The sequence below is a fragment of the Acyrthosiphon pisum genome, chromosome A1, assembly GCF_005508785.2.
Source record: "Acyrthosiphon pisum isolate AL4f chromosome A1, pea_aphid_22Mar2018_4r6ur, whole genome shotgun sequence".
Taxonomy (NCBI): domain Eukaryota; kingdom Metazoa; phylum Arthropoda; class Insecta; order Hemiptera; family Aphididae; genus Acyrthosiphon; species Acyrthosiphon pisum.
Window position 1 is genome coordinate 141673818 of NC_042494.1, and position 13416 is coordinate 141687233.

At 26.5% G+C, this 13416-nt stretch overlaps 1 protein-coding gene across 3 annotated transcripts; it reads left to right on the plus strand.

Annotated features, from left to right (window-relative positions):
• Positions 1 to 3816: 3816 nt before the first annotated feature.
• On the plus strand, positions 3817 to 8129 carry LOC100169431 (ribokinase-like). Of its 3 annotated transcripts, none has more exons than XM_016807592.2 (7): positions 3817 to 4066; positions 4216 to 4289; positions 5816 to 5948; positions 6037 to 6160; positions 6278 to 6451; positions 7448 to 7737; positions 7811 to 8129. In XM_016807592.2, exons 2-7 carry the CDS (start codon positions 4243 to 4245, stop codon positions 8003 to 8005), a joined length of 963 nt encoding a protein of 320 aa, XP_016663081.1. In that variant the 5' UTR covers positions 3817 to 4066; positions 4216 to 4242; the 3' UTR covers positions 8006 to 8129.
• The last annotated feature ends 5287 nt before the right edge of the window (positions 8130 to 13416 follow it).

A 13416-nucleotide genomic window follows, 5' to 3' on the forward strand; every position in this document is an offset into this window, starting at 1 on the left:
AATTTTAAGTACCTATTCACAAATAATAATTTTACATCACAACAAAATAATCAAAATCTTTAAATATCCGTTCAAATATCGAATTTTGTCTAAATATGTACTTAAAATATCTATACAAAATATTTGTTTGTACCTATATATTTATTCCAGATTTTTTTGGTTAGTATATAAACTACTTATGATAATTGTTTTTAATGGTAGTAAAACTAGTGAGGAATCTTGTATTCAATTTTAAAATTTTAGATTTAAATGGAAACATTTTTATGGATTTATTTTTAAATTCTGAGCAGAGCGATGAATGTATTAATTTTACAATGATATGTGTTTTTTTTTATTTTTGTCACAATACGTAAAAATGACGAAAATTTACAAATTATTTTGAGTTGGAAATTCATGAAAAATTTTCTTTTTAAATCTAAGTTTTTTAAATGTAATAGAAGCTTCCTCATAAGTTTGTCTACCTTTTTCAAAAAAAAATTGTCTACAAGAAAGTCAAATTAAATTTTTATAAGCGTTTGAAATTCATATTTATACTCGTATTTATACAACATTTGATACAACATCTGATACAACAATTGATTGTATAGGTACAGCTGTTTACGGACATTGTCAATTTTCAATTTTTTTAGTTTTTTTTTCTATAAATATCAAAAAAATTTTATTTGTTGGGTAAAAAAGCGTAATATCATCAAATATACTTAGTAATATCACAGGCTGACGTCAGTGGCGGAAATAGGAAAAAATATTTAGGGGGGGGGGCTCAAGCCCCAACAAATTTTTTTAAAAATTATAATTTATAGGTAGGTACATACTTTTAAGTATGGTATACTATTATATTTTGAGGGAGCTTTGAGTGGTTTTGAGGGGGCTAAGCCCTCCCCCTATTTGCGCCACTGCTGACCGTTTTAGCTCAGAATGGTTTTTCTTATACAATGATAATATTATATCATTGAATTCAAATTATTGATTCGATAATTGCATCTGTGTACCGAAGTAGTCGAAATAATGTTTCGATTTTCAACTTCAGTATCTTTTCCGTTGGGAAAGTGAATATAGTTGGTACTTTTGAGAGGGAAAAATTTAAAGTTCTCACTGTTCCCAGTAGTTTTCACAAGCGCCGGGAAAAATAAAAAAATTAAGAAACACGGGAATTTTTACGTAAAATCGGTTTTCAACAAAATCGATTTTGGTTTTTGGTGTAACTCTAAAACAAATGGCAGCGGATACATGACATTTTTACTGGTTGTTTTAATTAGCATTTTCTATACTTGATAAAATTTTCAAAATATTTTGATTTGTTTTTAACTGTTTTTTTTAGTTTTTTTCCCTATGAATGTCAATAAAATTTTAGTTATTGGCTAAAAAAGCTTGAAAATTTAATGCAAGGCTCCTAATATATTTGTCACCATGGCGTTTGAAAAATATTAAAAATGCATATGGGCATATTTTTTAGAAGCATTTAAAGTTAAAATGTTGACAAAATTTATTTAATCTAAAATTTAAAAATTATTTGGAAATTAAAAATGTATAAAATGTTCAATTTTTATGGCTAAGGATTAAAAATTTAAAACATGCAGGGTTCCACGTAAATAGGTTATAGTAATATGTCAATTACTTTATTCGCAATAATAATATAATCAAATATAGGTAGGTATTTAGTAATATCATAGACTGATTGACCGTCTTCACTCAGAATCGTTTTACTTATACAATGATATTATACCATTGAATTCAAATTAAACACAATCCATTGCAGTGGCCTACTTGTAACCTACTGTACAGCAGAGCAACACCCACTTTCCCACATTCTTTTGTTGCTTTTTTTGCCTTTTGCCTTTTTCACTTATAAATGCCTTTATTGTGTTTAATTTTCAATTAATTTGATAGTTTTGTACATGACATTATACGTATTAATAATATACAATGATATTATACCATTGAAATATTGAATTCAAATTAAACATAATCCATTACAGTGACCCACTTGTAACAGCAGAGCGACACCCACTTGCCCACCTTTTTCATATAATACAATTTACAATCTGTTACAATTTAGAACAATGGAAAATCACACGTGGTTCAGAGTAGTAATCGGAATAAAAATCTCCGGAAAAAAAACCCCCAGACTACAATATTACTCACAACCACATGCAAATGGTTGATCAAATAGTTTTTAAACGTTAATTAGCGTCTAAAATTATTACCACATTATTAATATTTAATTACAAATACGTATTTTATATTTTATAATATTAAACTATATATTATACCATTCAAAAATATTACCTACCTATATTTTGTTTTAAATTACAAGGTTAATTTTTCGAAAATTATCTATAATATTATATATATTAATTTTTTGAATGATTAATAAAGTACCATATAATATGATATACGTATATTTGTAATCAAATATTAGGTAATAATGTAATAATTATAGATACTAATTAATGTTTAAAAAATATTAGTTCAACCATTTGCATGTGGTTGTGAGTAATATTGTAGCCTGGAGATTTTTTTTCTTATGGTCGGGGATTTTTGTTCCGCAATTCGTTCAAAATATCACTCACATAAAAATGATTGACTGATCATTGATATCAGTATATCACAGCGGTGATTCAGGTTATCAATGAATTTTATTTTATGGCAGGTATGGTTTAAGATAAACTTTAATGAATCTTAAATCATGATGACCATATGGCACCATATTATATAATAATTTATAATATATGTTACCAGAAATATTGACATTTAGCCCATTTAGGAAATTATGACTAGGTATTTCTAAAAGTTTTCTTTTTTTGGTATAACCGTAGATACTAAATGTTTGAAATTTTTGGCAAATGTCAATATGAATATTTTCCATAAATTATATAATTATCAAAATATTTTAACTTTTGAGCTATTTTGCTCTAGTTATTTTGAGAAGTTTTAGATTTTTTAAAATTTTTTAAAATATTATTAATTATTTAATTAATATTATAATATTTCGCTCTTTCAAAAACCTTGAAATTATGGTACAAAGTTCCGCATAAGTTATGAATGGGTAAGTTAAAATTCAGTTTTTAATGTTGACGAAATACATCAAGATCGTGAAGTGTGACCATTTTTCAGTTAGAAATTCATTAAATTTTTTTTTTTATATAGCTAATGTTTGAAAATTGAATAGAAGATTCCTCGTTAATCATACGTTTTTCTACTTTAGGCTTTAACAAAAAAAAAAAGTTTACTGGATAGTAAAGTTAATTATATATTTTATAGCCATGAGTGATTTCGATTCTTGTTATTATTTTTTTTTTTAATTATTTATTCAAGTAGTGTTATTCTTGGCTGACACACCGTCCGTTTACAAACCGTTTTTCGTAAGTAAACAATAATTTATGGTTAAATTCAAATTTAACACATCTATTACAATGACAAAGGTAATTACTCGACAAGTGACAACTACTGTACTACTAAGTGCAAACGGTACCCATATGGCCACATAGAAAAGAGATTAAAGTGGGTACCCACTTCCACTAGCGAAAACACCAACATTTCCGTATTATAATAATAATTATTATTTTATATATTTTATAAATATTTATGGTGAAGCGGGGAATCGGGAAGCGCTCGTGGATCGTGGTATTATTGTTCTATGGTGATATCAATCACACAGTGCACGCCGGCGCCAAGGTTTTTAGATTATCTACGACCCGCCGTAGATAATACTATCTATTTTCTGTGGTACTATCTATAATGGCCATGATGCAGCGGCATGGTCATGTACTCATGTGGACCTAGGGAGCAGTTGGGGCTAGATTACTAGAATAGTAGTAATATTGAGATGTACAATACATTAACTTTTATTATTTATAATAGTCACTATAGTCAGATTAATAGTAGAATTTATAAAATAATACGTTTCACTTTAATAAATTATATAATATACTATGATACTATGATTATCATTTTATCACCTAATCACAGACCACTCGACCTAACTATTAAACTATTAACTAATTAGTACCTACTACCCGACGTCCTAACTAGTGCCTAATATTTGTAATTCTTCAGCAAGCTGTTGGTAAATATTAATTAGGTAATTATTATTGTACAAAAGTATAAATAATTGTGGACTTATTCTCAAAATACTTATATCAGAACTCATAAGTAGAATTAAACCACTATTTGCTTATACCTACATCAGTTTTCTATAATTTTGAATTTTAATAGATTATAGGTAATTTCATAACAAATAAAATGTCCAAGATTGTTGTTATTGGTTCATGTAATACTGATATGTTCTTGTAAGTATGTAAATGTATTTTAGTTATACATGTATATTTTAAATTATTTTGTAACTACCGTCTACCACATAGTTATTAATTACTAGTAAATAATTTATCAAATACCTAATTGTAATGTATGTAGATGGCTAATCTAATGCATATAATAATACATAGGTTTAAAAATATTTAATTTAAGTATTAATTAATATTGGATCATTAATAAAGTTACAGTTATTAACTGTTATTTCTTTTGTAGAATGTAAAATGATAATTGATACAAATAGCAGTAAGTACTATACTCTGTTCAGCAAAAGAAACCACCGGTTCTGTGCATCCTCCCGTATCACTTGGTATCTAAACCAGTTCCTCTATGGCAGTTTTGATCGGTGCGCGGAGCGATCTCTCGATGAACAGCGTTAGGTACCACATCATGTCAGTAGCATAGACAAGAGTAGGATGTGGGGGTCAGTTCCCCCCATTGGCATCTTATTACCTTAGTAAAAAGTTTTGAGAGGGTGGTGGATTTTCCAATTTTCCCCTCCTATTTAGCTATGTCGTTTTCTTTTTTTTGATCCCCCCTTTCAGAAATCATGTCTACGAGTCTACGCCACTGCATCATGAACTATGTAGTAACCTATCTGTATTAACTATAGTGTTTTAAAATATTTTTCATAGGTACAATTTTAGAATCTCAACTTTAAATGTAGTTTCTTGTAGCAAATTGGATCTAGTTGGTACTTTTAGGAGGTCAATATTGAAAATACCCAGAAAGGTACTTATCAAAATAATCAGGAAAATAAATGACTAAAAACTACCTACCGTTAAACATTTTTTTGCTTAGTAAAAAGCTTGAAAATTTAGTATGAGGTTCCTCTTAAGTTATCATTGAAGAACTTCCAAAAAAATTATGATACATCGGCTCAAATTTTTAAAAATCATTTGAAGTCCAAATTTGGACAAAGGATAACAATTTTAATTATTTTGATGCAATTCAAAAATATTATTCTCGGAGACTTTAAAATTGTATGTACATTATTATATTTTATATATACAGTGGTGTTTTGAAAACATTTAGTTTTGAGTTATTGCCTATTTATACCACAAACCTATTCATACAACTCTATGGTAAGGTGGTATTGACTCAAAAGTTAATAGCAATTATAAATCATATAAATATTTAGCACTATAATAAATGATAATTAAACATTAATAATAAAATAAATGTAATGTTTCTGGCAAAAATTAAATTATTCTACCTTTATATTCTTAATAAAATAATTTACTTTAATATAAATATCAATTACTCATTGAAAATAATTTAATTAAATTTACTAATGGCACCATAAAAAATTATTAATTAGGTATTAAAATGTTGTACTTATATCACTTATTTTCTCATAACATAACAAACATTATATTCAAAACAACAAAAATCACGGATTAAGATATATCTTAGTCCGTGATCTAAATATAATAACATTAGTTTATCAAAACATTAAATGATTAACTATTTTTATTTTTCCAAACTTTTTATTTGTTTACAGTTATACATCAAAATTGCCTAACCTTGGACAGACTATACATGGAAAAAAATTTACTTTAGACTTTGGTGGTAAGGGAGCAAATCAATGTATTGCTGCACAGAAACTTGGAGCTGATACTGTATTTATTGGTTGTGTAAGATGTCATAATACATTAACAAATCCTGCATTATATTATTTAATTTATTTAATTTCAATCGCAATTTTTAATTTGTATGTTATAGGTTGGATCAGACATTTTTGGTAGAGATATTATAAGTAATTTTGAACGATGGGGAGTAGACACTCAATTTATAACAAAAAAATCAGTTGATACAGGAGTAGCACAAATAAATGTTACTGATAACGGTAAAAATATTAAATGTTTATTATAGGAACATTAAAATACTCAAAAGTCCATAGTAGTTATCTGATAATATAATAATTACTATCTATAAAATTCACTATAATTTATTTATATTTCAGGAGAGAATTATATCATTATAGTAGCTGGAGCTAACAGCACATTACAAAAAGAGGATGTGGATAAAGCATATGATTTATTACTCAAGGAGACTAGTGTTGTACTATTTCAATTTGAAACACCATTGGAAACAACAGAGTACATACTTAATAAGCTTTCTACAGCCAACAGTAAATGTAAATCATACTTAAGTACATACCAATATTTATAATTTAGATATTACAACAAAATAATCAGTTGTTGAAAAGATGTTTAGTGAAAGTTTGTACTTTTTACAGTCCCCATTTGATCACAAAATTTAGCAAACACATATTTAAAAATTGGGATGTTTGGTCATCTTATTTTTATGTACATTATATTTGTATTCATTTTTGGAAGGTCTTAAATATGTTAATTAGTTTGTAGGTATTATAATTATTTTGTATATCAATGATTTCAAGTTCTTTCCATACTAAATTTACATGTATATTAGTCATTTTTTTTAACACAAAATTATATTGCAATTAATAGTATAAAAACAAATAGTTTTAAATATATTTAAAAATAATGTTCACAAAATAGCAAAATTAAATTTAAATAGGTAACAACATAAATAATCATAGTCTAGTTATTGTAAGAATTAAAATATGAAATAGTATTAATAATAATCACCATACATAATATTAATAGCATCGCTGTATTACATAACATAGTTGTTACTTGTTATATAAAGTATAGGCATCTTATGTCTTTTATTATTATTTAAAAAAATTTAAACTGTATTAAGAAAATATTATGATAAACTATTATCATTTAAATAAATATTTTAACCTTAATCCGTACAATAAATGTAGAATTTATTAACTATTTTCATTTAACCCACCATTTTACCTACTTATGTTACATATTGGTGAGTTAATTACTTTGAATTACTTATACTATATTTATATTATCAACATAATATGTACTATGTAGATATATCATGCATTCTCATATTTTTAATTTTAATTTTTCAATTTATTTTACAATTCTAGTTTGCTGGAGTCTATACATTTTAAACTGTTGTAATATTAACATAAAATATATAAATTAATTCTTATTAACTTATAATAACTAATAAATATTAGGACTTTGTTCAATTATAGAATTAATTTTATATTGGAGAATTTAACTATTCTAATTATTTTTTTTAGGTTGTAAAATTGTAAATGGTGCTCCAGCTTATACAAATTCTTATCAGAATATACTTAAATTAGCTGATATATTTTGTGTTAACGAATCTGAGGCAGAAGTTTATACAAATTGTATAAAGAAAATTAATAGTATTGAAACAGCCAATGAGGTTTTATCATTACTTTTAAAACAAGGATGTAAAATTGTAATAATTACATTAGGATCTCTAGGTGCCGTATTTGCATCTAAAGATGAACGAGAACCACAGTGGGTTAAAGTGCCAAAAATAGAAAATCCTATTGATACCTCTGTAAGTAATATTAATAAAGTACAATTTTGTTAATCATTAAATTCTATTGAAACATTTTTGTATTTTATTTCAGGGCGCTGGTGATGCGTTTTTGGGATCTCTGGCTTATTTCATTGTTCATACACCAAATTTGAGTTTATATGAACAAATTAGAAGAGCATGTATTATAGCTACTAGGACAGTTCAATTTCAAGGAACTCAGAAAAGTTATCCTTTAAAACATGATTTACCTGAAGAACTTTTCAATCAAAATTATATAAATATATAGTAGTACATAATTATTATTTATATTTTATACATTTTTAAAATTATGTTATTTCTTATAACTTTTAAGACTTAAATGACAACATATTATAAATTATCCCAATAAAATACTTGATATTATTGTCAATGAATGTCTATATTATTAGTTTAAAACAAAATTAAACCATATTATGTGTAATACCTAATAGATAGTGAGATTTTTACTTAAGGTACTAAAGTCGTAGGTATTGATAGCATATTATTTAAAGATACAATATTAAATTTTCATTCATTACCTGTCTACTGTTTTTCTCACTTTAAATCGTTCTCTTATTAATTCATTAATTATTCAATTCTTGAACATAAATTTTAATCTCAAATATTTCATAAAAATATCAATATAACAAGTAATAATTCACCTGACGACTTTGTAAGTACAATGTACTTATATATACTTGTAGTCTATTAGTATTCTCGTTTCTGTATTAAGGGCCGTTCTTATAATGTCCAGTTAAAGTTAACCAACACCTAACCGGCCGAAATCTGCCGTTAAAAAAATCTGTTATCAGTCGGTTAGTGTTAACCGACACTTAACCGGACATTGTAAGAACGGCCATAAGTGTTGACTTATCAAAATTGAAAATAATATATGTATAGCACAGTGGTTCTTAATCTTTGTGTGTTGGCAACTGGAGATATTTACCCATTTTAGATTCTGAGTGGAACGACGAATGTATTGATTTTACAATGACGTATGTTTTTTTTTATTTATTTTTTTTTTTGTGTCTGTCATCACGGTTTAGGGCAGTAAAACTGTTTCAATTTTCTTCAACAGTATCTCGTTCGATGGGAAAGTGAATTTAGTTGATGAAAATTGAAAAATATTAAAAATCCTTAGTCATAGTTTTTTTATAAGCATTTAAACTTTAAAGTTCAAATCTTGACAAAATACGGAAAAATCACGAAAATATACAAATTATTTTGAGTTGAAAATTCATGAAAAATTTTCTTTTAAATCTAAGTTTTTAAATTGTAATACAAGATTCCTCATAAGTCTACCTTTATCAAAAAAAAAAAATGTCTACATGCAAATCAAATTAAATTTTTATGATTGTTGGAAGTTCATATTTTTACTATATATTCATTCGATTTCTCATATAGCGGTTTTGTTATTTTATAGTTATTCAAAAACGAATTACTATAGATAGATAGGTACATGAAAATTTCATTGATTGTTGATATTTTCATTTTCCACACACCATAATACATTTTGGAAATTTTTTAACTCTTTTTGAGCTGTTTACAGTCATTGTCAGTTTTCAATTTTTTTTAGTTTTTTTTCTGTAAATATCAATAAACTGTATTTGTTGCGTAAAAAAGCGTGAAAATTTAATGCAAGGCTCCTGATATATTGGTACAATAGCAGTTAAAAAATATTAAAAATACATAAACACTGTTTTTTTTTTATAAGCATTTAATGTTCGAATTTTGACAAAATTTATCAAATTTTAAATTTTATTTCTATTTTGTATTTGTAGTCAAAAATGTATAAAATGTTCAATTTTTACAGGATTGAAAATATAAAACAACGCTCCATAATATCAATATATTTTGAGTAAATTATTTTAGAACGTAATAACTTTTTTTTTAAATATTATTTTTGGGAATTTCCGTTACCACAACACATCAAATGGTGCCCTCAAAAATGTCAGGTACTCTGGGGCCCTAGTGTAAGTACCACCCAACACCCTCGCTTGTTGCGCCACTGGGTGTAACCGAAAAAAAGAAAGACTCGACGAAAAAAAAAAATGACGCTACTTAAACGTATGACAAAAATTGTTAAAATTATATGATTAGTAAATAATTTAAGAATTAATATACTCATGTCAGCAAATTTCCAAAAAAAATATTTTGAAAGAAGTTATTATTATAACTTACGTATACGTTCCAAATTTATTAAATCAAAAAAATATTGATATATCACAAATTCTAAAAATAAACTACTTGACTTAGTTAAATGTTTTTACTATCAAAATTATTGTTTTTATAATCAGATTCACAAATTGGCTATTTTCAATATATCTAAAAAATTTTTTATTTTCAATGTTAAAAAATAAGTACCTAAATAAATATAAAAATAATTTTTTGCATAATATATTTGAAACTATAAATAAGTGACTATAAATTGTTGGTATATAAAAAAAACAATTTAAATATTGATTAGAACAAAAGTTATTTCAAAAGTCAGTTCTATTTATTACACCCTGTATAGGATATTATACTATATAATACCATACGGCATACACAATTACACAGACTGTCGAAAACTTGTAACTCATAAGTGAACACCAACTGACAAGTGATTCGACAAGTGATTCGTATATCGTAATTAGGTTTTTGTCCGAATTAGATATGGGCACACCCACACAGGAATGTTTATATTGGTAAATTCTCGCGATACTATTGTCATAGCGCTGAGTCGCTTCTGAACTTGACAACTGATAATAATATAACCGACCCCAACGACCGGGAAAATAGACATTGGAAAATAATGATTAATGTTCTAAATAGATTTGAATTCAAAAAAATGACAATTTTCGAGTTCATTGTTTCATTCATTATACTCTGATACCCTCATGTCTGATGATAAACTGTTTTTGGTTTTTTTTTTGTTGTTGTAAAGATAAGTTTTGACACATATCACATAAATTATTAGAGGGTGCTAATTTTAAGTTTGGGGGTGCTAATACCCCCAATCTAAGCCCCAATATAAGACCCCCCCCCCTATTTGCGCCTATGCATTTTATTACAAATCAACTTTCAAATTTTGGGTGACCAATTCTAAATTACATTTCTGACCTGAAATTGGGTCGAATGGTTGATAAACGCTGATATAGCATATTATTATGATTTATTATATCTGACTTCCCTCTGAAAAAATGTAATATAAAAAATGTACCTACCAATTACGTCGCTATAAGTGTACCTACCTCGGTTTTAGTGTACAAGTGTACTTTAGTTCACTGGCAAATCAGCGTTGGTGTATCTAACTTTGTAACTAATTCGACCAAAATGGTCTGTCCGTCCATGGTGGATTGGATATAGCACTTTGTATGTATTCGAACACCAATTATCTAGACTTTCCTGGTATGGTACATTGGTACCTATCTCATAGAACAATCTTTGAAATTGTTGTCAAAATCGGTCAACCCGGTCAAGTATATAATTTAAGCTACACATATAATTATATAAATGATTTTTTGATAGGTTATATTTTAAACGTCTTTTTTATTTTTGTGACCATTGACAACCCTATGTATAAACAAAAACATTTTCAATTTTCGTGAACCAAATGTAATTTCTCTGAGAGCCACCCAATAGCGAATCCCGGAAAAAAAGACCAAGGAAAAAAAGACCAACAGAAAAAAAGAACACGGAAAAAAAGGACAATTTACAATTTTTGAAAACTACATTTTAAAACCGAGAATAATCATTTTAGTTATTTTGTTGTAATTTTATAATTAATATGTACATTATAATATATTTTTTGGATATTATACACAATTTAAATTTAATAAAAGGAGAAATTACCTTCATTACAAATTTATATAATATTATTTATACGACCATCATGTAAACAGTATTCACACAGAAAATTGCCTATATTGAACCCCTTAAAAATACAAATCTTCATCTCTATATTACTATATTAAATACAATATAACTTGTGGTATAATAATATAGAGTAAAATAAATTTTTATTACTGGAAATTCCCTATGCAGAGATCACAGTGACCTATGTAGACATTTTCATACGTTTATGCTATTATTTTAGTGAACAACATTTAGTCTGTTGACAGTCACTGAAGTGTTAAAGTGTTTTAAATAATATAAAAATTTGAAATGGAAGTTTTTAAATCCAACAAAGGCGGTGACAAAATGCCTTTTGAAGGCTACACATATACAGTTAAATAAGTTGGTGTAAATCATATTACATGGAGATGTTCAAAAAGCAATAGTACAAATTGTCCTGCAATACTAAAGACTAGTATCTTGAAAACGAACCATTCTGTGACAATAGGACATAATCACTTTGCGAACAAATCCGAGTCTAAAATCAAGATATAAATTATAAATATAAAATAAAATAGGTTTAATAATAATAGTACTGACTTTAATGATGCAGGTGGGTAAATCAAATGTTGTAGTCACACAAAAATAAAACATGTTTGTACTCCTAATGTTAATATTATAACATAATAATATTGTACTTTATATTTATTAAGATGATTGGCGATTGGTGTAGGTACAACTGGAAAACCATTCCACAAACGTTTACTGCTTGCTGACAGCGGAATAGGTGCCACTGAAAGAATAATATAGGCAATTTTCTGTGTGTATACTGTTTACATGATGGTCGTATAAATAATATTATGTACATTTGTAATGAAGGTAATTTCTCCTATTATTAAATTTAAATTGTTTATAATATCCAAAAAATATATTATAATGTACATATTAATTATAAAATTACAACAAAATAACTAAAATGATTATTCTCGGTTTTAAAATGTAGTTTTCAAAAATTGTAAATTGTCCTTTTTTTCCGATTACCCCCAATAGCAACTAATATAATATTATTATCATACACGACGATGCTATAAACACTTTCCGAAATATTCTGAATAATGTTCTGCTTCAGAATATGAATTAATGAAAAATGTATTATAATATTGTCACTCAAAATAATAAAAACTTTAAAATTAAAACAAAAAATATAATAATATATTAAAACTATATGTCTGTATTTAAATATTTTCAGAAATAATGAGTGCTTTACGTTAATTGGATCAACCATTTAACCCATAAACCTTCAATATAAGTTTAATAGACCTTATACCTTATAATAGTATATACGGGACACGGGTTAATTTTATAAGTTAAAAATTATAATAGCATAAGGTCTATGATATAACTAAGTATTATTCATGAATTTTAAGTAAAAATTCTTTCTTAAACCATTAGAACAAAAAGATTTATTGTTTATTGTTGTTTTTTTGTCATGAACTAAACCATCGACCTTTTACATTTTGTATTATCTCATAATTATAATTATAATATCTACAGACTATAATCATAGATAATAATAAGAATAATATCTATGACTATAATGGCCAATGGGTATTATTTTAATAATAGCCGAATCATAGACCTATAAATAGGTATATGGACTATGACATTATTAAAATAGAGATAATAGATCTTCCAAGGTGTGCTGATTCGCCAACTTGTGGTCTTCTAAAACCGTGAACTTGATAGCCAGTATATTCGTGGTTTAGTTTAAAATTGATTTAAAGGGTGGGTGGTGGGCGGGCCGGGGGCTATATCATTCTCAAGGATTTTTATCTTTTGTCCTAGTTTCGGTTGAGTAAAAAT

Coding starts and splice junctions, on each gene's coding strand:
- LOC100169431 (XM_029486142.1), top strand. CDS start 4,642: ATGGCAGTTTTGATCGGTGCGCGGAGCGATCTCTCGATGAACAGCGTT. Junction 4,692..5,815: donor CTCTCGATGAACAGCGTTAG/GTACCACATCAT, acceptor ATTTGTTTACAG/TTATACATCAAAATTGCCTA. Junction 5,949..6,036: donor ATACTGTATTTATTGGTTGT/GTAAGATGTCAT, acceptor TGTATGTTATAG/GTTGGATCAGACATTTTTGG.